This window comes from Lynx canadensis, chromosome A2, assembly GCF_007474595.2.
Source record: "Lynx canadensis isolate LIC74 chromosome A2, mLynCan4.pri.v2, whole genome shotgun sequence".
In the NCBI taxonomy this organism is placed as follows: Eukaryota; Metazoa; Chordata; class Mammalia; order Carnivora; family Felidae; genus Lynx; species Lynx canadensis.
In genome coordinates, this window is record NC_044304.2 from 123370039 (window position 1) to 123396860 (window position 26822).

The following is a 26822-nucleotide window of genomic DNA, read 5'->3' on the forward strand; positions in this document are numbered from 1 at the left end:
CCTATTGCTCATAATTCTAAAACATTATTCTTACCTTTCCCCCATTATTTGCGCCTGTAGAATCTGGAGGGGTGTGCAGGTACAGTTTCTTTCCAGAAAGAGAGTAAAGTGATTATTACCCAACCATGAATATGTAGGGAGTCAGCCTTCACTTTGTACCAAAGCACTTAACTCAGGTGAGAGATGCTTTATTTGTATTCCCTCCCTGCTGTACCCTCTGCCTCAGTTTTTTGTAACCACTACTCCATCCTAAGATACCATATTCATTCTCAAGGCCATCCAAAGGGCCTCAGTGCGGGCCCAGTTGTGGAGGGGTGGCTGCTGACTCTGTTTTACTGGTTATGTGTTAAGCCTTCCAGACTAGAACGATGTTAAAAAGACTGGACTTTCTCCTGCTTATATCGATCACCTTTCGCAGCATAGCTTTGATGCCATTATTTTGCTCACAAGGTGTATTATTTTACCTACCTATTTTTTGCCAGAAGAATCTAGATGAGTGTATTGTCGTTCAAATAATTCATAGAAAAAGGAATGTAGCGATAGGTTCAGGGTAGTATGAAAAGAACCTGCAGGTTTGGAGATGTTGCTCTATTTACATCAGAGAGGAGGGTCTCCCTGACATTAGGCACAGCTGCTGCCTTGTCGGATGCCCCTTTGCAGATGCAGCCCTGGGCACACTTGGCACAGCCCGTGGAGCAGCGGGAGCAGGAGCTCTTCCTACAGGATGTGCATTTGCAGGAGCTGGTGCAGGTGTGTGAGCCCCCCGTGGGGCAGGAGGAGTTTGGGTCTATTATGGGGTCCAATGCAAAGTGGTGAAGGGAGGCACTTGGGCTGGCTGGAGGTGTGGTGGTCCACAAGGTGTATTTGTCTAGTTTTTATCTTACTAGTGATCTTTCTACACTGGGAAGATGGAGGAAGGTAAAAGGTGAGTAAAAGAGAAAGACCACATTCTGTTATATATTAAAGAAACACTGCTAGCTTAGAGGGTAGGATGCAAATCCGTCTTTTTAAAAATTAAAAACACCAGATTTCAAAGAATTCTCTTGGTGAAGTAGGCAGTAAGCTCCCAGGAATACATGTTCACCATTCTCTGCAGCACAGTGGAAACATGTGAGAGACCCTGCATTATTTCTAATAATTTTAACTGGTATTCCAGTAACAGTTTAGTAACTAGTCGGATTGCAGGAAGAATGTCAGACAATATGCTTTATTTGAGGCTTGCAAGTAGAGAAGACTGTGGGAAGAAGGGGAGACACCAAATGTAATTGCTAATCTGTGCCAAACCTTGTTCGTTGCCAACCCAGTTGTCATTTCCCCTTTTCTTCCTTGCTGGAAGCACTCTGATTTTATTCAGGAGTCTAAGGTACCTGTCTACTTCAGGGGAGGCTGGTTAGAGAGTAGAGACCCCTTCCATCCTTTTTGGAGGTGAATCTTGATTAGTCTTAAAGCAAACGTAGTAACCCTGTTCCTCTTCCATTGATTGGTTTAGCAATGGACACAAGATTCAATTTTAGCCAATGAGACGTGAGGGGCGGTCTTGTCCGAGGAAAGCTTTATAGAAAGTTCCTTGATCTTAATAAATGATACTTGGAATGATACTAAATGATCCTTCCTCCCTCAGGATGGTTCTCCCTGCATGTGGTGGCTGGATCTGGGGCAGCCATGAGGGCGCAGCAGTGAAACCCCAGGCTGCCTGAGGAGAGGAGACCATTCAGCTCTTGAGGATGTTTTAGAGACATTTGATTAACCAGTCCTGGAGCTGCTTTCCTATTCTGAGAGACAGTATATTTCTTTTTGGGTTAAGTGATTTTGTGTTGGGTCTTCTATTACTCATAGATAAATATGATTCCTCACATTTACATCGTATTTTGCAGACTTCTGCCCCTCATATACTGCTTCAGTTGATCTTTACAGAAACTCTGTGGAAGTAGGCAAGACATTTTACAGATAAGAAAATTGATTGCTCAGAGAGTAGGGGAATGGGTGGCCCTACAACCAAGGGCATCTGATTTCTAGTCTAGGGCTTTTCATCAGAGCATATGGTAATTCCAGGAGTGTTGTCATTACAGCGGGTGGGATAATTTGCTGTAAGCTCTTGGGGAGGGAAGAGAGAGGGCGCTGCTGCAAGCGAGTTTCTCCTGCTTCACATTTGCCTCAGGCCAGCTCAGATGGACTTTCCAGTGATGTTTTTCTTAATGCTGGCCTTTTCTTTATCCCTGCTTAGTGTGTGCCAAGCTAAAGTTAACAGCTTACTTAGCTTAGTCTCCAGGGTTTACTACTCTTGGAAGATCTGATTCATGAGACTTCTTTATTTCAGGCTCAATGAAAAGTGGAATTCTCTCTTTATTGCCTAGCTTGATTTTCCCGATCAACTTCCTGTATAGAGGAGATAGAACAGAACCTAGTTTTCTGACTTTCATCCAGACCAACCCTTTGCCAGATGTCCCTTTTCTTCCTTCTCTTTGCTGTTCCACGCCTCCATTGACCTCAGACCTTTTGGATGTTTCTATTATTTTGTCCTTTTCTTTATTTAAATATTTATTTACTTTTTTATTTACTTATTTATTTATTTATTTAGAGAGCAGGGGAGGGACAGAGAGAGAAGGAGAGAGAGAATTCTAAATAGGCTCCACACTGTCAGCACGGAACCCAGAACAGGGCTCGAACCCACCTACCGTGAGACCATGACCTGAGCTGAAACCAAGAGCCTGATGCTTAACTAAGCCACAACAGGCACCCCATTGTTGACTCTTCTTGAGTATATATTCGGTTTTGAGACATGGGAAGTCCTCACAAAGTCACCCTCAGAAACTCAATGGAAATATATATTTTTTAAGTTTCAGCTTGGGGGCACCTGGCTGGCTCAGTCAGGTAAGCATGCAACTCTTGATCTTGGGGTTGTGATTTCAAGCCCCAAGTTGGTGGTAGAGATTACTTAAATAAACAGTTTAAAACAAAGTTTTGGCTTGATTTTAATTAGTTCTTAGGATAATGCTATCACTAAAGCCAAGAGGTAAATTTTCTCTTTGGTAGATTGCTATAGAAATCCAATGCAAAGAATATGTTGGGATTTAGCAATGTTAAAAAGCGCACATACTGTTTGATTAGATAATTAACTTTTTATAGTTTTTTTCTTAAATTTTATTTATTTTGAGAGAGTCAGAGACAGCATGAGCAAGTAAGGGACAGAGAGGAGAGACAGAGAATCCCAAGCAGGCCTGGCACTGTTAGTGCAGACAGAACCTGATGTGGGGCTCAAACTCACTACTGGTGAGATCATGACCTGAGCCGAAACCGAGAGTTGGAAGCTCAACCAACTAAGCCATCCAGGCACCCCTAGATAATTAACAATTTTAAAGGAATGACAAGAAATCAAACCGCCAGGAAGCCCTAAAAGGGCAGTCACCACTTAACCTACCTCTTCCTACATCTGTCTTCTATTCTGTCCTGAGTGTTTGCTCTCTCACACTATCGTAGGATTTTAGAATTGGTGGAAGTCTTAGAAATCAACCACTTCATTTTACATAAGAAGAAACTGAGGCCCAGACAGGTGACATGTGTCACCCACAGTCACAGGAAGGGGGTGGAAGATTCCTGTTTGTTTCTGTGTAAACTGGGTTATTTTGATAAACGTGTAATGCAGTCATTAAAAACCAACAAGGAACACTGAAAAGTACAAAGAAGAAAGCAAATCATCACCCCAAATTCAACCACTTACAGATAACCAGTGTTAATAGGATGAATTATATTCATAGGTTTTCTATTTCCATAGTGTTAGCTCTGTTGGGAACAATGAACATTTCCTCAGCGCTACATGTAGTTTCTCATTAGATTCTGGGATCTAATGAAATCCATAATTATCTTCTAATTACCATGTTTTATCTTCATCTTACAGAGCACACAGAGACCGTTTATTAATTTGCAGAAGGTCACATAGGTAGTGCATATAACGGTGTATTATTCCCTTAATAAACTGATGAATTCAATTTGCTCACATTTTATTATTTTGTACTTGTATTTATAAATTAGATTGGTGCCCAGTTTCTCTCTCTGTCTCCCCCTGTGTTGGCCAGATCTTGGTATCAAGATTGTTTACTTCCAGAAGAAGCTGAGAACCCCTTGGTGATTTGCTCTCATTAGTCCAAAATTTTAATAAATAAGAACAACCGATCCTAAGAATTCATTTAAGTACTCTAATGAATTTCTTGGGGCTTCTCGGTCTCTATTGTGAAGGCCAATCTAACTTAGTCACGTGTGGGGGGCCACGTGAGATGTTTGCTACTGAGTACCAGCTCACAGTGCATTCACTAATGGCTTGCGGGAACACTCACAGTAACTTGAAACTTTCTCGTGACAGCTGTCAGGGGAGTATCACAATACATGCCTCTCCCTTTCTCTTTAAGTATAAAAGACAATCCTGAAAAAAAATCCTGAAGAATGGTTTCAGTCTTTTTCATGTAGAATCCATTATTTTAACTAAGTAAAAAACAAAACATAATCATCTAAGATTCCCTCCCTTCTCAAAGCAGCCAGAAGTAATTGGATCCGCGGCCACGTAGGAGCCTCTGGTGGCGCTAAATCTGGGGAGTCTCCAGGGACATGCGGAGACGGGCCAGTCTGCCGGGGCAGTAAACGCTTTTCTCTTCCAACTTTGGGCCAGAGCCCCGTCCCGAGAAGTTCACGGTTTCTCCCCCGGGGACAGGTTCCCTCTGAAGTTGCCAGGCTCTTCCCAGGGCGGGCCAGTTCGCAGGGCAGGGCAAGGTGGGGCGGGGCAGGGCAGGGCAGGGCAGGGCCAGACCAGACCCGGGCAGCGCGGGGCGCAGCACACCAGCTAAGGCGCGCGGCTGCGGCTCCTCCCCTCGCTCGGATGTGGCCGGGGGGCGGGGGGTGGGAGAGGGGGGTGGCGGCTGCCGCCCGGGGAGGGCCGGGAGTCTTTTCCACGTTTGCAAACGCCGCGGCGCGCCCAGCCCGGACCCGCGCTGCCGGAGCTCCGCACTCCCTCGCCGGCTCCACGCTGCGCCCCGCGCCCGCCCCTCGCCACCCCTGATGGCATTCAGAGCCCGGGGCTGGAGGCCTCCGCCGCCGCCGCTCCTGCTGCTCCTGCTCTGGGTGACCGGGCAGGCGGCGCCCGTGGCGGGCCTGGGCCTCGACACGGAGCTGCAGATCGAGCGGCGCTTCGTGCCGGACGAGTGCCCGCGCACCGTGCGCAGTGGCGACTTCGTGCGCTACCACTACGTGGGGACATTCCCCGACGGCCAGAAGTTCGACTCCAGGTACCGCGCCCTGGACGCCCGGCCGGGCCTCCGAGGCTGCAGCGCCCACTCTCCCGTTTCCTTCTCTCCGGACAGGCCTTTCCCTCCCGACGGACCTCCCCCAGCTCCGCCCAGCGAGCCCCGCGCTCCTCCCTCTCCCTCCTCCTACCCAAATGCTCCGCGACCCTAAATCTGTCCTCCGCGGGGTAAGTGTACCCGTCTTAAAGCTCGCCTTGCCCGCCCGGCCGCCCGTCCGGGACCGGAGCCTTGGATAGGTCCTGGCACAGAGGGGTTGGAACAGTTCCCGTCCTCCCAGCGCATTCACACAACGCGAAATCTATGTAAAATGGCAACCCTGCAAGTAGACCCCCCTCCCTCCAGGAGTAAATGTTGATGTCTGCTTGCCACCTCCCTTTACTGGCCTTTCCGCAGGCCCCTTGAGTCAGACGACGTCTCTCGCAGTTGATGATGATGATGAGCTGACGATAGCAGTCGTTACATATATGGAGCTATTACACTGTGTGCCAGGGTAGTTCTAAGTGCTTTGCGTATCATGAACCCATTTAATTCTTAACAACAGTTCTCTTAGGTAGCTACCACTATTTTGCCAGTGAGGTTACTTGAGGCCACTGAGGCTAAGAAACTTAAGTGGAGTCCAACTGAAAACCAAGTGACAGTCCAAGGCCAGGGTCTGTGCATAAAGCTACCAATGTCCTTCCTTCTCCGCCACTGGGCGTAGGGTAGTCCAGAGCAGGTCGCTCAGCTTTGCGCTGGGGCCCTGGGCCATGCCCACGATTCCTTCCCTCAAACTCTGCCCCGGGATCACAATACCTGCCCCCCAGCTTCTCTCCAGTTGAGCTTTAGGGTTAAGAGGTCTCTTCCTCCAGCTACAGTCAGCTCTCCTCCCCAAGACATTGTTCCAAACCCAGGTCTGTGCCTGCACTTCTCTCAGTGAATCACCGGACGAGACAAAGAGAACTGTTTGTTGAGTATTTGCTGTGTGCCCTTGGCTGTGCTAGGCTCATTCCAGAAGTTATCTTAAAAAAATACTCTTACCTTTCTTGACTTTGAGTCAAGACAATGAGTCCAGACAATGAGTGCATTTACAAAAGCTGTTTAGTATGCAAGTGGCACATAGCAAATGCTTAGAAATAGTCATGTTTACTGTTTCAGTTGCTTCTTTTTATTTTTAACAGCTTTACTGAGCTATAATTCACATACCATACAATCCACCCATTTAAAGCATACAATTTGGTGGTTTTTAGTGTATTCACAGGGTAGTGCAACCATCACAGCTATCATTAGATAGCTAGAACGTTTTCATCACTCTAGAAAAGAAATACTGGACTCATTAGCAGTCACTCCCCTCCCCTCCAGCCCTAGGTAACCACTAATGTACTTTCTGTATCTATGTGGAATCATATAGTTTGTGGTGATTTATATCTGGCTTTTTCACTTAGTGTAATATCTTCAGGGTTCATCCATGTTGTGGCATGTACCAGTACTCCATTTCTTTTTTATGGTTGTATAATATTCCACTCTATGGAGGTTCCACGTTTTGTTTATCCATCCATTAGGGTTTTTTTTTTAAGTTTATTTATTTATTTCGAGAGAGAGTGGGAGAGGTAGAATTAGCAGGGGAAGTGTAGAGACAGAGGGAGACAGAGGATCCAAAGCAGGCTCTGTGTTGATAGCAGACAGCCCGATGCGGGGCTCAAACTCACCAACCACGAGATCATGACCTGAGCTGAAGTCGGACAGTTAACGGACTGAGCCATCTAGGCACCCCTATCCATTCATTAGTTAAGGGTCATTTGTATTGCTTACACTTTTTGCCTAATGAACATTTGTGAACAGGGTTTGGTGTGCCTATATGGTTTTCTTGCTTTTGGATATATACCTAGGAGTGGAATTGCTGGGTACTGTAGTAACTGTGTTTAACTTTTTGATGAACTGCCATACTGTTTTCCAATGTGGTTTCACTATTTTACACTCCTGGCAATGGATGAGTGGTCCTAGTTGTCCACATTCTCCTCAACAACTGTAATTGTCTATCTTTTTTATTCTAGCTCTCCTAGGGGGTGTGAAGTGGTATCTCATCGTGGTTTTGGTTCACATTTCCCTAGTGGCTAATGATGCTGAGCATCTTTTCATGTGTTTATTGGTCATTTGTATGTCTTCTTTCATTTGCGTTTTTAGTTAGAAAATAAAGAAGGGGCGCCTGGGTGGCTTAGTCAGTTAAGCGTCCGACTCTTGATTTCAGCTCAGGTCATGAGCTCATGGTTCCTGAGATTGAGCCCTGCATTGGGCTCTGCGCTGACAGTGCAGAGCCTGCTTGGGATTCTCTCTCTCTCTCCTTCTCTCTGCTCTCTCTCGCTCTCTCTCAAGATAAATAAATAAAACTTAAAAAAAGAAAAGAAGGAAGAATTTCCTGCTTGTGCTGATGATAATTAATAATTCCTACTAGAACAAGCTGATACTTTCTACCCTCTAGCTTGGCAGCCACTGTGAGGCAGTGTGGGACAATGGAAGACATTGGAAAGAGGCAGTACCATCCCTTCAGCCAATATGCAGTGTCTGCCCCTGAAGGTGTCCTTCCCTGTCCCTACAGCTTATGGTCCAGGCCATTACACAGTGTGATATGTACAGAAGGGATAATAGCATACGCTTTTGTTTCTCGTGTAGAGTTCACACAGTTCTTACCACATACCTTTTGATATATGAATTCATTTAATGTCAAATGAATTCATTTAACCTCACAAACAGTGAAGTAGGTAACTCAACAACAAACGAAGAAACTGAGGCTCAGAAAGTTCAAGTAATTTGCTCAAGGGATCTGGCTAGTAAGTGGTAGAGTGAGGTTTTGAACCTAGGCAGTGTAATGTCTATGGCAGTATATATAGTCTATGGCCTGTAGTCTATGCATATATATAATGAAAAGAAGGCAAGGAGCTGTGGAAAACACACAGAAAGCTTAACTGTATGTTGTGTGGGGATGGAGAGAGAGAGAGTGGTTGGGATGGAGTTCCAGGATTGCAAAGATAAGACCTGAGGATGATTAAAATTGACCGGGGCTGAGCTGAGGGGTGAGGGCTGTGGAGAGAAGAGAGGGTGTGGCTGATGGAGGGAAGAGCCTATGCAGAGGTTTGGCGGTGGGAGTGTTGTGTAGGGGGACGTGAAAGCTGTTCACAGTGGCCTCAGCTTGGAGTGGCAGTGGGGGAATGACCGAGGGGGAAAAGAAAAGGCCAGAGGAGTCTGGGGAGGAAGGCTGGGCCCAGCTTTGAGAGATCTTTTTTGCTTGGCTATTGAATTTGGACTTTGTCTAGGACAATGGAAAGCCACTTAAGACTTTTAGTCATGGGGGTGAGGGGTCAGACTTTTCTGTGGCTGCTGTGTGGACAGTGGAGTGGAAAGGGTAGGATGCATAGTAGGTGTTTCATTAGTGTGAGTTTTTCTCCAGGGCGTCCATTCCTTTGGGAATTTATGAAGTATTGAGGCACAACTTTGCTATTCCTGCCCAACGAGCTTAGGGAAGGAGAAATCTAAGGTGTTTTGGGTTCTGGCTACTGATTTGGAGGTTTTGCTCAGAAGAAAATGGCTGTCACCCTGACCAGAGTCGTAAGTCACAAAGGGCCTCTGTTTCCACAGAGCTTTCTTCCTCTGGGCCATGGCTCGGGCATGGTTTCATTTTATTTTGGAGCCTCCGTGGGCCTGTTAATATGTTCGTGTGGCTGCAGCTCCAGATTGAAGTCGACAGCGGCTTCCCAGCTACACTTTTTAGGGGGCTCCTGCTCTCACTTTCCAGCTCTTGGGAGCTCCTTGTTAGCCACTCCTGATTCAGCATTTTTAGAAGTTCTATAGCATTCCTAGCAATAAAGGTGAGGGGGATGGTCTCTTTGCTCTGATTTCCTTCTGGAGACTGAAATTTACCATGTTGCTGTTATCGTTAGCAGGCAAAGCTAGCCTCTCGTCAGTTCATTCACAGCCTCCGGGCTTGTTTGCAGACACTCAAGGTCCCGATAGGGCTTGTTTGCAGACACTCAAGGTCCCGATATTCAGTAAATACTATCGTGTGTCTACCACATGTCCTGTCGGGTGGGCTGTTTTAACGCAGTGGTGTTCAAACTGTACATGCATCACAATCATCTGAAGAGATTATTGTACACAGTTCCTGAATCACTAGGTCTGGGTGGGGCCTGAGAATGTATTTGCCTTTCTAAGTGCACAGGTGATGCTTTTGCTGCTGGTCTGAGGACCACACTTTGAGAACTATTGCTCTAGGGGTGCCTGGGTGGCTGAGTTGGTTAAGCGCTGACTTCGGCTCAGGTCATGATCTCGCGGTTCGTGAGTTCAAGCCCCGCATTGGGCTCTGTGCTGACAGCTAGGAGCCTGGAGCCTGCTTCAGATTCTGTCTCTCTCTCTCTCTCTCTCTCTCTCTCTCTCTGTCCCTCCCCCACTCATGCTCTGTCTCTCAAAAATAAACATTAAAAAAAAATAGAAGAGAACTATTGCTCTAAAAAAATCAAAGACTTATTAACAGACATCAGATTAATTTTATATATTCATTCATTCATTCATTCCATTCACTCAACAAATATTTATTGAGTACCTAATAGATCGAGTATCTATTGAGTACCCCAACAAATATTTATTGAGTATTGAATGAAGGGATGTTAAGGCTCACCTTCTCTGCAGGATTGGTTCTGAGAAGAGCCAGGGAGCTGGGCAGCATGCCAGATGGTGTCAAGGTGTACTGGAGGAGTTAAGTAGTGACAGGGAGACTAGTCAGGTCATGACAAGGCTCACTTAGGCAGGGAGCTTTTTATTTTCCCAGAGAGAGAGAGACAGAGAGAGAGAGAGAGGAACTGCGCTCTCATGCCTGAGTTGGGGAGAAGGGTAGAGGGAGGGGGGAGGGGAGAGAGAGAGAATCCCAAGCAGGCTCCACCCTCAGCGTGGAGCCCGATATGGGGCTGGATCCCATGACCCTGGGTGGTGATCTGAGCCAAAATCAAGAGTCGGTCGCTCAGGGGACCTAGGTGGCTCAGTCAGCTGAGCATCCAACTCTTGATTTAGGCTCAGGTTGTGATCCCAGGGTCGTGGGATCGAGCCCTACATCAGGCTCTGTACTGAGTGTGGATCCTGCTTGCAATTCTCTCTTTCCCTCTGCCCCTTGCCCCCACTCCACTCCGGGCACTTTCTCTCTCTCTAAAATAAATAAATAAACAAATTTTAAAAAAGAGCCATATGCTTAACTGACTGAGTCACCCAGGCGCCCCAAGCAGGGAAATTTTAAAAGTTTGAATTAAAAAAAAAAAAAAAAGTTTATTTATTTATTTTGAGAGAGAGAGAAGGAGAGAGAATCCTAAGAAGACTCCCTGCTGTCGGTGTGAGATCATGACCTGAGCCAGAACCAAGAGTGGGAAGCTTAACAGATAGAGCCATCCAGGTGCCCCTAAAGTGTGAATTTGTATGGCAGCTCTTCCTCTGGAAAAGCCATGTGATGAAAGGGAATCTGCTGCTGGAGTCTTAGCCCAGTGTGGCTCTCCTGACTTTAGGAAAAGAGCCTACCCTCCAGGCAATTCTTCTGAGGATCTCCTGAGGTCATTGGCAGGCTTACTTAGCTGCAAAGACTTGATACATTGCTTTTAACTTTCATTTGTGAGTCATTGTGAGCGACTGTGCATGCATATTGATCATTTAATTTGGCTATATTTTACTCACTAAGAACTTGTGTAGAAGATTTATAGAGATCTAATATTTTAACTTCAGCAGTTGCTGAAAGACAAAACTCCGCAAGAGCAGTGCAATGATTTCACTTTGCAGAGGTTTTCTCAATCATATTTTAACGTGCCAAAAATCATCCAGGCCAACGGCTCACATTTCAGGGTCTGATCCTCTGTGAAGGTAAGAATGAATGTATTCTTTCTCATTTCCCTCTTCTCCACTCTTACTCCTTCCTCTCTTGTCCCTCACCATCTCTCTCTTCCTCCATTTGCAGTGTTCTTCATTTTTCCATCTGGTAGTGGAACTGGTTTGCCAGTTCATTAAGGGCTTGCCTTTTCCCACTGCCACGGCTCATTAGCAGCTGGTAGAGGTAGTTGTTTGGGGGAAATAATCTTGGACAAAGAGTCTGGGAAGCACATGGTGTGTGGAGAGAGACGGGAGACAGAAAAGTCAGACTTGGCTTCCCCCACTTTTTTTTTTTAATGTTTATTATTGAGATTCAGAGAGAGACAGAGCATGAGCATGGGAGGGACAGAGAGAGGGGGAGACACAGAATCTGAATCAGGCTCTAGGCTCTGAGCTGTCAGCACCGAGCCCGATGTGGGGCTCAGACTCACAAACTGCAAGATCATGACCTGAGCTGAAGTCGAACGCTTAACCGACTGAGCCACCGAGGTGCCCCATGGCTTCCTGCATTTTCAAGTCTACACTGGGGCCCAGGCTCCTTGGTGGAACTCAGCCAGGGAAAGGTCTTACCTGGCTCATTCCAGAGCTAGGCTAACAGCTGGGAGGTGTCTGCTTTTGTGCATTTCATGCATTTTTCAATCCCATTCACATATGGCTCTGGCAGGACCACAGCCCTTCTTCAGGCAGGTCCCGTATGAGCCAGTCGTCTTGAGTTGGCCTGAGACTGGACCAACTTTGAGGCACCCAAAACATGGTTCCCATGCCCCGTGGGCTGGCTCTTTATTATCTTGCTTCCCTCCAGTTACAAGTTCTTAAAATATGGTAGTGTCTTTAATGTTCAAAGAAATGAATTCAGTCTAATATATAGTATTGTGAATGTAGTTAAGAATACTGTATTGTATGCTAAAATTTAAAAGTATACTTTATTTACACTTGAAATTTACCGACAGGGTAAACCTTAAGTGTTCTCACCACAAAAAAGAAAGAAAGAAAATGTTAACTGTGTGAGGTGATGGATATATCAATTAGCTTGATTGTGGCGATTATTTCACATTGTATACATACATCAAAACATCCGATCATACATTTTAAATGTATGCAATTTTTATTTGGCAATTGTACATCAGTAAAGATGGGAGGGAAAGTAATGTATTCAGCTTTTATTTGTCTACGCTGAATCTAAAATTGGCATACAGAGCCAGCTGACTCGTCCTGTCATAGCTGATCAGGACCTCAGTTCTAACCTGAGGGCGGTTTTCTCTCCCTTTTGTAATGGCCATTTTTCCTTTTTTTCTGCATCTGAGATAAAAATCATCTCAGCAACAAGTAGTGTAAGTGTATATAAATTTTTGTCAATAGTTTTAAAATTAATTTGTATTTTTTTTTTAGTAAAAAAATTTTTTTATTGTTTATTTTTGAGAGAGAGACAGCGTGTAAGCAGGGGAGGGGCAGATAGAGAGGAAGACACAGAATCTGAAGCAGGCTCCAGGCCCCGAGCTGTCAACACAGAGCCTGATGTGGGGCTCGAACCCACAAACCATGAGATCATCACCTGAGCCGAAGTCAGACATTCAACCGACCGAGCCACCCAGGTGCCCCTAATTTGTATTTATTTATTTAAAAGTTTATTTATTTTGAAAGAGACAGCGTGCCAGCGGGTGAGGGTGGGGTGGGGGGAGGGGCAGAGAGAGAGGGAGAGAATCCCAAGCAGGCTCAATACTGTCAGTGTAGAGCCCAATATGGGGCTCGAACCACGAACTGTGACATCATGAGCTGAGCCGAAGTGGATACTTAACCAACTGAGGCACCCAGACACCCCCAGGCTCCCCAAATTTTTAAAAGTAGTATCATATAGGGGCGCCTGGGTGGCTCAGTTGGTTAAGCATCTGACTCTTGGTTTCGGCTCAGGTCGTGATCTCATGGTTTCGTGAGTTCGAGCCCCACATCAGGCTCCAAGCTGACAGTGTAGAGCCTGCTTGGGATTCTCTGTCTCCCTGTCTCTCTGCCCCTCCCCAACTCATGCTGTCTCTGTTTCTCTCAAAATAAATAATTAAACTTAAAAAAAAGTAGTATCATATATTATTTTTGCATATGCACAGAGTCTTTAATACCAGTTAAATAATTCCATAAAGCTTAAAATTGTAGTTGCAAAGCTGCTAGGAGTGGGGAAGGGGCTCAGGGTGGGGTGTAGCAGTTTTGGATGCAGACTTAGCTTTAGGCTTCCTTCTGCCCTGCCACCTGCCACTCTTCACCTCTGCAGACTCTGGGATGCACAGGGCTTGGCCAGATCCCCCTTTGTTTCACCTAGATTCTGTTTCTTCCCTACTAGGTCAGATCCTACACCTGTTCCCTTTCTGTCTTCCAAAATTTTGTTGCCAGCTCTTGACAGCAATGGTCTCCTCTCCTTTTCCTAAGTTGTTTTTGTTTGTTTGTTTTTTCACAAAGAAGAATGTAGGAACTTGAGGAGGGAATGGGCTTTGGGGACTCTAGGGAGGGAGTGCATTCAGTTTGATATATGTTCTTTTATTTATTTATTTTTAATACTTATTTATTTAAAAAAAATATTTATTTAAGTAATTTCTACACCCAACATAGGGCTCAAACTCACAACCACAAGATCAAGAGTCAAATGCTCTTCTGACTGAACCAGTCAGGCATTCCATAACATATGTTCTTTCAACAGTTCATCCTCGGGGCGCATGGGTGGCTCAGTCGATTAAGCATCCAAGTCTTGATTTCGGCTCAGGTCATGATCTCACGGTTCATGAGATCAAGCCCCGACTCAGGCTCTGTGCTGACAGCATGGCCTGCTTGGGATTCTCTCTCCCTCTCTTTCTGCCCCTGCTTTGTTTGCACTTTCTCTTTCTCTCAAAATAAATAAATAAACATTAAAAATAAGTCCATCCTCATTGAAGATTGAAACCTACATTTAGAAATAGAGCCACAGTGGGGTGCCTGGATGGCTCAGTTGGTTAAGCGTCCAACTTCGGCTCAGGTCATGATCTTGCAGTTTGTGGGTTCGAGCCCTGTGTCGGGCTCTGTGCTGACAGCTCAAAGCCTGGAGCCTGCTTCGGATTCTGTGTCTCCCTCTCTCTGCCCCTTCCCTGCTCATGCTCTGTCTATCTCTGAAAAATAAATAAACATCAAAAAAAAAAAAAAAAAGAAATAGAGCCACAGTATTTATGCTTTAGGAATGCAGCCACAGAGTTAGTTACTTATCCTGAGGAATATCCTGCAAGTCATGTGTGTGCATGTGTAGACAGTTTCATGAATTGGTTATGATGGGTTTTATGTGATGTCTCCTGTTTTAGTGATCCTTGGGCTGGTAAACTTGAAGACCATCACTGGAGGATGCTGTAGCCCCACACCCCCCCCCCCCTTCAGGGCGGGGAAAGTAGAAAGAAGTGTCAGGGATAGCAATCAAAGGGTCTATAGCAGTGAATGAGCAGAGGAGAAAAATAAGCTGATGGAGAGGAAAGGGGGATTTTGGACGTGCTAGATGATTTCCATTTGCCTTTCTAGGTCCTTCTGTTCCACTTGGCTTTTTGCTGTGTGCATACTATGGGTTATATAAATGACTCCTCGTCACCTGGCTTCTGGTTGGGTTCAGTCGGTGGGGCATCAGCAGGAGATCAGAGGGAGGAGAGTGAGGTGGAGATATTTATTCCCTGGGCTCCCTGCCTGTAGGTCTCCACCATTTGTGTCCCTGGACCAGAGGTCCTAGCTAAGCTTGTCATGTGGCCCTGAACCATCACCTTCTCTGTACCTGGATCCTTCAAGCCCAGGTCTGACAACAGCACCCCCATACTTGTCCCCGAGGTACTACATTGTCCCTTGTGTTGTCTGCACTCTGCACACTCCTTTGCACACAGCCCTTTATTAAACTTTCCTGGAACTGCCTAGTTTGGATGTATCATTTGTTTCCCACAGGACCTCAACTGGGACTTCTGCAAAAGGTGTAAATCAGTCAGATACTGGGACAGGCCATATAAGTGCTTATTCCAGAGCTTGCAGAAGTAATTTTCATAACCACTTCTGGGCTTGACTCTGCAAGTGAATTTGTGCCAGTTGTGCTGATCAGCACAGATTTACTCAGAACGACTTTATTTTTCCAGATGGTCAGAGTTTTAAGCAGGAGATAAGACTAGTCTTGCATTGTTAATTTCTCACATATGTAAATTAAAACTTTTCTTTCAGAAAGTTTTTTTTTTTTGTTTTTTGTTTTTAGCACTTTGCTTAGGTAGTCATCAAATGAAGAAATTAATACTGCAAGGCAACAACAGTTAAAAAATTTTTTTTAAATTTGAGAGAGAGAGAGAGAGAGCACAAGTGAAGAAGAGAGGCAGAGGGAGAGAGAGACAGAGACAGAGAGAGGGAATCTTAAGCAGACTCCATGCTCAGTGTGGAGTCCGACATGGGGCTCAATCTCATGACCCTGGGATCATGACCTGAGCTGAAGCCAAAAGTCAGATGCTCAACCGACTGAGCCACCCAGGCACCGAAACAACTGTTTTTATATACCATCTAGGGCCTGGCCCCATGCTAGGAGGTTAAGGGTCGGATAGACCTGTGTTCTCGCTTTTTTTCCCCAGCTGGCTAACTTTGTGAGCTTGGAAGATTCTTTCCCCTCCAGAGAGCCAGAGTATCAGCACCCACCTTGAAGTGTTGTCTGATGATTAAATGGGGTAGTATGTGGAAAAGCTTATTTTGCCACTGTACCTGACACATAATAAACACTCTATATAGTAATTATTATTAAAAACTCAAGGGGCGCCTGGGTGGCGCAGTCGGTTAAGCGTCCGACTTCAGCCAGGTCACGATCTCGCGGTCCGTGAGTTCGAGCCCCGCGTCAGGCTCTGGGCTGATGGCTCAGAGCCTGGAGCCTGTTTCCGATTCTGTGTCTCCCTCTCTCTCTGCCCCTCGCCCGTTCATGCTCTGTCTCTCTCTGTCCCAAAAATAAATAAACGTTGAAAAAAAAAAAACAACTCTTATTAAATTTGGGAACCATATTCAGGTTCTATGGATGAAAAACTTATTTCTAAGGTAGTTTCCAGCCTGTGCATTGTAGCTGTTTGCACATGTTCTGTACCTGGGATGTCTTTGAAGCTTCGAGTTTTGGTCCATTATTAATATAAACCCACCAGTTGGATGATGGTTCAGGGCATGGCAAGGCCCCAGCCAAGTGAAATTAAAGAGCTGGCATTCCAGGGGGCGGGTGTTGGTCCCTGGAGGTAGAGGGTGGAGGTGTAAAGCTGTCTTGGGCACACAGTTGACCATGTGTTTTTGTCCTTTGGCTTGCTGACCTGAACTTGGAATTTTGCTTTCTGTTCACCGACCTTGCAAAAGGAAAGTTATTAAAATGGGTTGTAAAACTAGGAGGAGGAAGCTTAAGAAGGGCGGGTCTGAGGAAGCTGCCCTGATGGGTGGGGAAGTGGACTGTGCTGCTCCTCCAGGTTGTTCATTAAGGAAAATGAGGAAAAGGTGGCAGTAATTTACCAAATGAAGAGAGCACATCCCAATGAGGCAAATTCTAACAGCTCTTAATATTTTATTACATGTGTCTTTCATCATCATTTTGAAAATTAAGAGAGAATTAAAGAGAAAACAAGTTAAGCCACCTGAAATCGCCTACTCGTAGAGTACCATTGGTAATGTTTTTATGTGTCACCCTGTGGATTTCGTATGCATCTATGTATGTCAATTCAAAATGGAATCCTTTTACGCTGTGGCTCTATAGCCTGTACTTTTCTGTTACTGTATATGTCCTCCTGTGCCAATGGACATAAATCTGATCTTTTTAAATGACTACAGAGCGTTTTTTGCACGACCTTGCCTTAAATGCAATCAGTGCCATACCCTTGAAACTTCTTATTTCCAGTGTTTCATTGTTATAAACCAAGCCCTGTAGTTGTTTTCTTCAACATAGTATTTGAAACTCTCTGGGTATCTCTGCTGGGTTTTTTGTAATAGGCAAAATCCATGCCTTGGACGTTTTTATATCTCCCAAAGCACCTAGCACAGTCTCCTAATAGGCAAACCCTTGATGGTTGTAGAATTTGACATAAAGAGGATGAGATCATAGATGTTGGTCACGGTTCCATTATTTATCTTCCAACCTAAGGCCATCACCAATCAGCCTTTAAAACACATGTATTAGTGATTCTAAGACTGTATCAGACTTTCTATGACCTGTAACAATTATAGTAATATTGGCATAACTCTTAGGTTTTCAGAGCATGTTACCGATTGTAATATCATATATATCTTGGGATGACTATTATTGTTACTCCCATTTTGGTGGTGGAGGAAATAGGTTAAGAGAGTTTAAGTATCCTTTATTCTATCATGCTACTTCTCCAACTTACAGACCTAAAGATAAAAAGAAAAATCAGGGGCGCCTGGGTGGCTCAGTCGGTTAAGCGTCCGACTTCAGCTCAGGTCACGATCTTGCGGTCCGTGAGTTCAAGCGCCGCGTCGGGCTCTGGGCTGATGGCTCAGAGCCTGGAGCCTGCTTCCGATTCTGTGTCTCCCTCTCTCTCTTCCCCTCCCCCGTTCATGCTCTGTCTCTCTGTCTCTCTGTCTCAAAAATAAATAAACATTAAAAAAAAAAAGAAAAATTAGATAAATATGGTAATGGAGCATTAGTATCTTACGTTGTTGCTTTTAAACAATCACATAGGGGCGACTGGGTGGCTCAGTCGGTTAAGCGTCTGACTTCGGGTCAGGTCATGATCTCATGGTTTGTGGGTTTGAGCCCCTCATCGGACTCTGTGCTGACAGCTCAGAGCCTGGAACCTGCTTCGGATTCTGTGTCTCTCTCTCTTTGTCCCTCCTCCACTTATGCTCTCTCTCTCTGTCTCTGTCGCTCTCAAAATAAATAAACATTAAAAAAAGATTTAAGCAATCACATAGAAATTGAATAAACTATTTTTAGTGGAAGACTTGATAGCTCTTTTGCAAAATAGACTTAATAATATAATATATTAAAAATAATATATTTTTTTTTCTAGGGAGAGTTACGTCACTGCTTATCTAACTGGATTTACTGGCAGTATTCACAATAATTAAAAAACTCCAACCCTGAAAGTACTATTGGTGAAGACATTTCCTGTATCAGTAACTCCTCTACAGGCTGATTTTGGGTTGCATTGACCTCACTCTATCCAGGGGTACATTTTCACTGGATGACTTCACTAAGGGAAGGATTAATTTGTACTTTTCTTTTTCTTGTTCTACCTCTTGGGTCTTCAGCTATGACAGAGACTCTACTTTCAACGTGTTTGTGGGAAAAGGACAACTGATTGCAGGGATGGACCAAGCTCTGGTTGGGATGTGTGTAAATGAGAGGCGCTTTGTGAAGATCCCCCCAAAGCTTGCCTATGGAAGTGAAGGAGTTTGTAAGTTTTGTTCCATATTTGTAAACGTATCTGCAGATATAACCAGAACATTTGAAGGGCGTTCAGTCAAGCAGACCAGAGGATCTGCAGAGACTTTAAATTGGGGGGAAATGAGAAGCAATGAACACATACACACACAGCACTAAAATTTCATCTTCAGTTAATTTCTTCTAAATATAAAAGAAGTTGTTATTAACACTGGTATATTGAATGTCACCCTTGTTGAGAGGAAAACATTTTTTTGTCTTTTCTATTTCATTTGGAGGAAAGAGAGAGGGAGCACGGCCCATTTTAGAATTGTTCAGCGACCCCCTTGAATCCTAGGTGTTTATTCATCTGGCCCGAAAGGCAGCAACCTCTCAGTGTGAATTCTCTTTAATTTTTAGCTGGTGTGATCCCCCCAGATTCAGTTCTTCATTTTGATGTACTTCTAATGGATATTTGGAATTCTGAAGATCAAGTTCAGATTCACACTTACTTCACACCCCCCAGTTGCCCTCGGACCATCCAGGTGTCTGATTTTGTAAGGTACCACTACAATGGAACGTTCTTGGATGGGACACTGTTTGATTCAAGGTAAGTCCTGCCATTCAAGGTAACATTAGTGAAATGCCCCTTACTTCCTTCTGTCTCACCTGCTTTTTATGCCCATCAAGAAACCAGAAGACAGACTCTTCCCAACTTCCATCAGCACCAACCCCTTTCCTTAATGCTTTTGGTAAATGTTTCATGCTCCATAAAGCCAGATCAAAACTTTAATATATTTTACAGAAATGTAAGAACAATGTTTCTCTAAATTAACAGTATCTTGAGAGCTCATCAATAAGTGAAGAGCCCTATTTCCAAATAGGTTGATGCATTTTTTGGTCCATTTTTATAGTTTTCCCATGGAAGGAAGAGGGGAAGGCTGAATGTATGTGAAGCTATGGAGAACTGCCAAGAGTAGGGTGCTAAGCCAGAAACAGTGAACCTTTTGGGCTTTCCTGTCATTATAGTGTATTTGGTTAGATAGAATAGCAGGCCAATTAGACCACTGTGGTTTAATTACATGGTTTCTCAATTTGAAGACTGCTGCTGTCTTTGGGAGTGAAGATCCAAAAATGCCTGTCTTCAGAGATGGGTATAGGTTCACTATTTAGCTGATAATTGGGTACCTAAAACATTATTGAGGGATGAGTTGGAAACACCCTCATAGCATGGAACTTTTCCCCTTTCTCATTGGTTTTCAGTCATAATCGCATGAAAACATATGACACATATGTGGGCATTGGCTGGTTGATTCCTGGAATGGATAAAGGGCTGTTGGGGATGTGTGTGGGGGAAAAGCGCATCATCACCATACCTCCTTTCCTGGCCTATGGAGAAGATGGAGATGGTAAGTCTTTCTCATTCTTCAAGCTACTCTCATCTCTCCTTATTTTTATTGCCGTGATTAATTCAATTTACCACATGAAACCCGCCAGACCTTTTGGTCTAGACTTGCACTGTCCAATATAGTAGCCACTAGCTCCGTATGGCTATTTATATTTACATTTTAAATAAATTAAAACTAAATAAAATCTAAGATTCTGCTCTTTAGCTACACTGCCACATTTCATGTACTTGAGAGCTGCATGTTGCTGAGGGCTACTATCCTAGACAGTGCAGGTATAGAGCATTTCCATCACTGTGGAATGTTCCGTTGGGCAGTGCTAGTCTAAATCATCTAGTGTCTCATCACTGAATTGTAGAATCTTCCACTTATTCATGGTCATTGGCTTTTCATAAGTAAGCATCTGCCACTGCCCCATAAACTGTAACCTTGGGCACCAGCCTCTCCAGCCTACATTTTCCCATCTGTGAAATGACAAGTGAACTAGAAAGTCTAAAGACTGTAGATATCAAGGTATAAATTTAGTATATGATGCCAGAATTGCCATTTTTCCCCCTGATTTGTTCTTTCATGGTGGGCTTTACCTGTGACATTAGTTCCAGGTGGACAGATGCAAAGCATGTTAGAAAAAAAACATTAATTTGAATTAGTGTCCTTTTTGTAGAGAGAAAACAGACTATTGTTTGGCAAATGGAATTTCACAGTGACTCATATTTTAATTTCAGGCATATTTAATCACCCTGGCAGGCTAACACAACAAAGACAACCTCCCGGCATTTAAACAAGTAGATATAGGGGCACCTGGGTGGCTCAGTCCATTAAGTGTCCAACTCCTGATATTGGCTCAGGTCATGATCTCACGGTTTGTGACATTGGGCCCTGCATCAGGCTCTGTGCTGACAGCACGGAGCCTACTTCTCCGTTTCCCTCTCTCTCTGCCTATTTTTCTACTTGTGTACTCTCTCTCTCTTTCTCTCTCTCAAAAAAATAATGAACATTAAAACTTCTCTTTAATCAAGTAGATATACGTAGCGAAGAATTGAAATGATAAAATGATACATCTAAGAGTTTACTGACTGTGGTACCTGACTTATAATAACCCTAAAATAATGTTTTCTAAGCTATGTTTCCTGGCTCTGTATATCTACAGAGCAGGAGGAGAGAGAAGGAAATGGGGCTCAGCCTTCTCTCCTGTCCACTTCTACTTTTATTGCTGGGGATCTGCAGACAGTCTCTTCAAAAAGCAGGGGTAGGGATTCCATGCTAAAAGAAAAATAAAATTTGAAAACAACTATAATTGTAATCTGTAAATACAAATTCTCCAGTCTCCAAGACATGTTGTTATTCTTATTACTCAAATGGTCTCATCCTTAGCCAGGGGGAGTTTATTTCCCAGGGCTCTCAAATCCTTTTGACGTCATCCAGGTGCATATGTCATACATAGTAAAACTAGATGCCTGGCCTAATTTGAGGAGTATTATTTATTTATTTTAAATAAATACTGAGGGGCGCCTGGGTGGCGCAGTCGGTTAAGCGTCCGACTTCAGCCAGGTCACGATCTCGCGGTCCGTGAGTTCGAGCCCCGCGTCGGGCTCTGGGCTGATGGCTCAGAGCCTGGAGCCTGTTTCCGATTCTGTGTCTCCCTCTCTCTCTGCCCCTCCCCCGTTCATGCTCTGTCTCTCTCTGTCCCAAAAATAAATAAACGTTGAAAAAAAAAAAATTAAAAAAAAAAATAAATACTGAAGGGGTACCTGTGTGGTTCAGTCAGTTAAGCGTCTGACTTCACCTCTGGTCATGAATGATCTCACAGTTCATGAGTTCGAGTCCCGCATTGGGCTCTGTGCTGACAGCTCGGAGCCTGGAGCCTGCTTTGGATTCTGTGTCTCCCCCTCTCTCTGCCCCCCTCTACTCACTCTCTCTCTCGCTCTCAAAAATAAAGAAAACATTTTAAAAAAATTGAAATAGTTATTATTTGGTATTTTAATACTGTGCTCAACTACCTGGGTATGACTTTAAATAGGTGAATTCTATGGTATGGAAATTAGATCTTGATAAAGTTATTGTTAAAAAAAACATAGATACAATTAGTACATGATAATGCTAGAAAAATTTAAACTCTGGAGTTACATTTAAGGCTTTCTTTTTTCTACTAAATTAAAAAATACAGGAAAGTACAAAAGATTAATATTCTGTCACACCCATACACACACTTCAGGGATTGACCACACCTTGCATTCCAGAGTCTGACTCAGCAGCTGCTTTCAGAAGATTTCATGATTTCCCTGAGGGGAAGGAATAGGGGTGGGCTCTGCCAGAGCCATTGAAGGAGCTCAGGCTTAGTGTACTGTCTTACTCACTTGCCCAGGCCTACTCCTTTGCAAGGTATAACAAATGGCAAGTAAGAGTGTGGAGGTAGGTGGTTTTTGTCAGTTAACTTCCTTTATCTCAAAGTACTGGATTGAGTTATTTATTGCTTGATGATCTTTGCAGGAAGAGTTAGTGCCCAATAATCTCTTCGTGTAGATTATCATTTTGCAGATACTCAGTAAGTCCCCACTGCTGGGAACATCCAAAAGAAGCAGTATGATCCAGAAGTGAGGTGGAAGCGATTTGAGGATTTGTATTTTGTATTTTGCAATGTGGGTGCCATTTTTTTCCCTCTTAGCTAGCTTTAGTTTTATTTATATCTTGTTTTAGATGTAGTTAATACATTGAATTATGCATGTTGCCTCTTCAAAAAAATTGGCTGTTGGTTCCAAAGAACAAGTCTGTGTCATATTCTGCAGAACCAGGTCCAGGGTTTGGAATTTATACCTTTAAATGTCTGTGATTTGCATTTGTATGCAAACAGAGACCCACAGAAGCATTTGGGCTTGCATGTGGGTACATAACCACCCACATAGCACCTTGATTTGTCAGCACAAGCATAGAAAATATGGTTGTAGTAGTCTCGCATGTCATTAATATTGGTTTGCTCCTTTTCCTGAAGTCAGGCTTCAAATATACCCGCCAGCCCATGGTTGGGCACCATGGACACAATGGTGACAGAACATAGTTGGACACCAGGAGGACCACCCAACATGCAGAAGAACATTTATTCCTTTGGCTTGAAAACTTTAAGGAATGAGTAACACCAACACAGTGGGAATTGAGTTGTAGTTAAAAGTACTTTCTAGGGGCATCTGGGTGGCTCAGTCAGTTAGGCGTCCGACTTCGGCTCAGGTCATGATCTCACAGTTTGTGAGTTCGAGCCCCGTGTCAGGCTGTGTGCTGACAGCTCAGAGCCTGGAGCCTGCTTCAGATTCTGTTTCTCCCTCTTTCTCTGACCCTTCCCCACTCACACTCTGTCTCTGTCTGTCTCTCTCTCAAGAATAAATAAACATTAAAAAAAAATGTTTTTTTAATAAAATAAAATAAAAATACTTTCTAAATCTTGTGTCCTGATTTCATCAGCTTCCTCCATTCCCCTCTAGGGAAAGACATTCCTGGACAGGCATCTCTGGTGTTTGACGTTGCGTTATTGGACCTCCATAACCCCAAGGATGGCATTTCCATTGAAAATAAGGTAGTGCCTGAAAACTGTGAGCGGCGAAGTCAAAGTGGGGACTTTCTCAGGTATCATTACAATGGCACGCTTCTGGATGGCACCTTCTTTGATTCCAGGTAAGGAAATAACTGGAGCCTTTACTCATCAGAATGACTTATTAAATACAGTCTACCTCTGGCTGGACCATGATCTGAATACTCTGTCAGTGCTGATTTGTAGTTAGGATTTTCATCTCCAGTATGGACTTCTGTTTTCTGACACTGAATTCCTTCAGAGGCTGTTGGAACAGTCTCCTTCTTGGGGCCTGGGGCATAGAAGTCTACAGGAAAACAGGAGAGGCTCAGCTTACACTCCCACCATCCCCCTATAGTGTCCTTGACTATCCAGTATGAACCCAACTATGGGATCCAGGATGGGAAGTGGCCAGAACTGAGGTCTGGGTGGTAGGAGGAGGAGAGAACAGACTTGGTGCCAGGAGATCTGGGTTCTAGCCCCAGTGTATGGTCTGGCTTCCCTGAACTTCAGTTTTTTTTCCCCTGTTATTAGCACCTTTCTCAGAGATGGTTAAAGAGATAAGGGATGTGAGAGTGCTCTGTGAACTTCAAAGGAGTTGGGTGCAGGAGGCCAGTTGGGTGCATTCAGCTTCCTTCTGGTTGCTTCAGAGGCTAATTACCATGCCTCTGTTGTTATTCAGAGTCCTGTTTTGTTTATTGGGCTTAGCTTGCAGTTGTGCCAGTGGCTGGAGCAGGCAGTTGCTGTGTCTTGCTCTTTCAAGTGGTAGGTATGTGCTCTTTGGAAACCACCTCTCTAGCTTCCTGTGGAGCAAACAGGTAGTGACAGCAATCTACCTGTCTCTGTGAGGTAATAAGCTTCTAATTTCTTGAGTCATGCAAAAACAGTACAGAAGAATTTTTATATGGTATTCCTTATAGGGTATTATTTTGTTTGAATAATTTATCTTTCCTATTCTTAGGGTCTCTTTTACAACTTTCATTTGATTTCTTTGGAAAAAGTAATAGCCACATGGTTCAAAATTAAAACAAAGTATGTATTAAGGTATATCCTATTACCTACTCCTGCCTACCTCACATATCCCTCCCCCCTCCAGCCACTTAGAATTAACTACTGTTACTTATTTACTTTTTTTAAAGTAAGCTCTATGCCCTATGTGGGGCTTGAACTCATGACCCTGAGATCAAGAGTTGCACACTCTACCACTCTACTGACTGAGCCAGCCAGCCACCCCTAGAATTAACCACTTTTTTTTTTTTAAGTTTATTTACTTTCAGAGTGAGAGAGAGAGAGAAAGAGAGAGAGAGGGAGAATCCCAAGGAGGCTCTTCGCTGACAGGGTGGAGCCCAACATGGGGTTTGATCCCACAAACTGTGAGATCACAATCTGAGCTGAAATCAAGAGTCGGAGGCTCAACTGACTAAGACACCCACTTTTATTAATGAGTTTCTATTTGATTCTTCCAGTGTGTGGATTTTTTCCTAATGCAAATATAAAGAAATACAACTACTCTGCCTCTTGCTTTTTTTTTCACCTTGTTTTTTTTTCCATATGTAATACATAGAGAGAAATTATTTATTTTTTATGTCTGCCTAGGTTTCATTGAGTGAATATTCCAAACTTAACGTTACATTCCCCTATTGATGAACATTTGAGTTGTCTTTAGTCTTTTTCTGTTACAGAAAACATTCAGTGTGTATGTATTATTGTTATATGAGCTTGGTTCTGTCCCACACACACACACACACACACACACACACACACATTTTTTTCTAAGTAGGCTTCACACCCGTGTGGAGCCCAACATGGGGCTTGAATTCATAACCCTGGGGCTCAAGACCTGACCTGAGATCAAGAGTCAGACACTTAACCGACTGAGCCACACAGGCGCTCCTCTGGAATTATATTTCTAATTAAGACCATTTTTTCTATTATACACCATATTTCTTTCCATATTAGAACTATAATTTTATTAGATTTAAAAAAAGCTTTCCATTGGAGTGACTGGGTGGCTCGATTACTTAAGCATCTCGCTCTTGAATTTGGCTCAGGTCATGATCTCACATTTTGTGAATAAGGAGTCTGCTTGGCATTTTCTGTCTCCCTCTCTCTCTGCCCCTCCCCTGCTCATGCTTTATCTCTTTCTCTCTCAAAATAGATAAAGAAACATAAAAAAAAAAAAAAGCTCTCCATTTCAGTGCATTGGGATCTAGTCTGTCCTAATAGCTACATAATATTCTTTATATGGATTTGCCTTAATTTAGGTAATCAATCCCAATTGTTTTCTACCTTTTACTGAAGTATAATTAATGTACAGTGTAGTTTCAGGTGTGCAACATAATGATTCAACAATTCTATATATTACTCAGTGCTCATCACGATAATCATAGTCCCATCTGTTGCTCTCTACCTTTTGATATTCTTTTTAAATTTAAGGTTTATTTATTTTGAGAGAGAGAGTGAGAGAGAGAATCCCAAGCAAGCTCCACACTGTCAGCCCAGAGCCATGGGGCTCGAACTCATGAACCATGAGATCATGACCTGAGCCAAAATCAGGTTGGATGCTTAACAGATTGAGCCACCCAGGTGCCCACCTTTTGACATTCTATGTAGGGCTGCAGTAATTATTTTTGCAGCTAAATCTTAACATGTAAGATTGTTTCCTTGGGATACATTTCTAGAAGAATCTCTGGAACAAAGGTATTTGGGGTTTTTTTTCAAGAATATTTTTAAGTTTATTTATTTTGAGAGAGAGATGTAGAAAGGGGCAGAGAGAGGATCTCAAGCAGGCTTCCTGCTGTTAGGGCAGAGCCCAGTGTGGGGCTTGACCTCATGAACGGTGAGATCATGACCTAAGCTGAAGTTGGACCCTTAACCGACTGAGCCACCCAGGCACCCCTGGGTCAAAGGTATTTTTATAGTTTTTTGTATACACAACCAAGTTTTCCTCACCAAGCCTTTACTCACCATCACTATCTAAAAATGCCCCATTCCCTCAAACTCAGTGACATTGAGAATCATTTTTAAATAATCTTTGCGAATTTATAGGAAAAAAAATGGAACCTTATAGATTTCATCTGTGTTTCTTCATTGCTACTGAAGTTGAAATTGTTTTAAATGTTTATTACTAGACCATTTGGATACCTTCTTTTATGATTTACCTGTTTGTGTCTTTTGTCTGTTTTTATGTTAAAGATACTGGTATTTGTCCTTTTCTTATCAGTTTGAATATATGAAGACCTCTATACATTAAAGATAGTAACCCTTTTATGGTTGTATATTGTTGAAGGAATATTCCTTATTTTTTTGCATTTTAATTTTTGTTATTGTGA

The 26822-nt window shown here is 43.6% G+C and overlaps 2 protein-coding genes across 2 annotated transcripts in view; one reads left to right on the plus strand and one right to left on the minus strand.

Moving 5' to 3' along the window:
* The window catches only part of RP9 (RP9 pre-mRNA splicing factor), a 179034-nt gene that overhangs the window by 11165 nt on the left and 141047 nt on the right, over nt 1-26822 (minus strand). The gene's annotated exons all lie outside the window — the stretch shown is intronic.
* FKBP9 (FKBP prolyl isomerase 9) overlaps nt 5032-26822 on the plus strand; it is a 42113-nt gene continuing 20322 nt past the window's right edge. Inside the window, exons 1-5 of the mRNA XM_030308199.1 lie at nt 5032-5273; nt 18414-18559; nt 18946-19135; nt 19789-19934; nt 23405-23594. Coding sequence (XP_030164059.1) covers nt 5047-5273; nt 18414-18559; nt 18946-19135; nt 19789-19934; nt 23405-23594 — 899 coding nt within the window. The 5' untranslated portion in view covers nt 5032-5046. The remainder of the gene's footprint in view (nt 5274-18413; nt 18560-18945; nt 19136-19788; nt 19935-23404; nt 23595-26822) is intronic.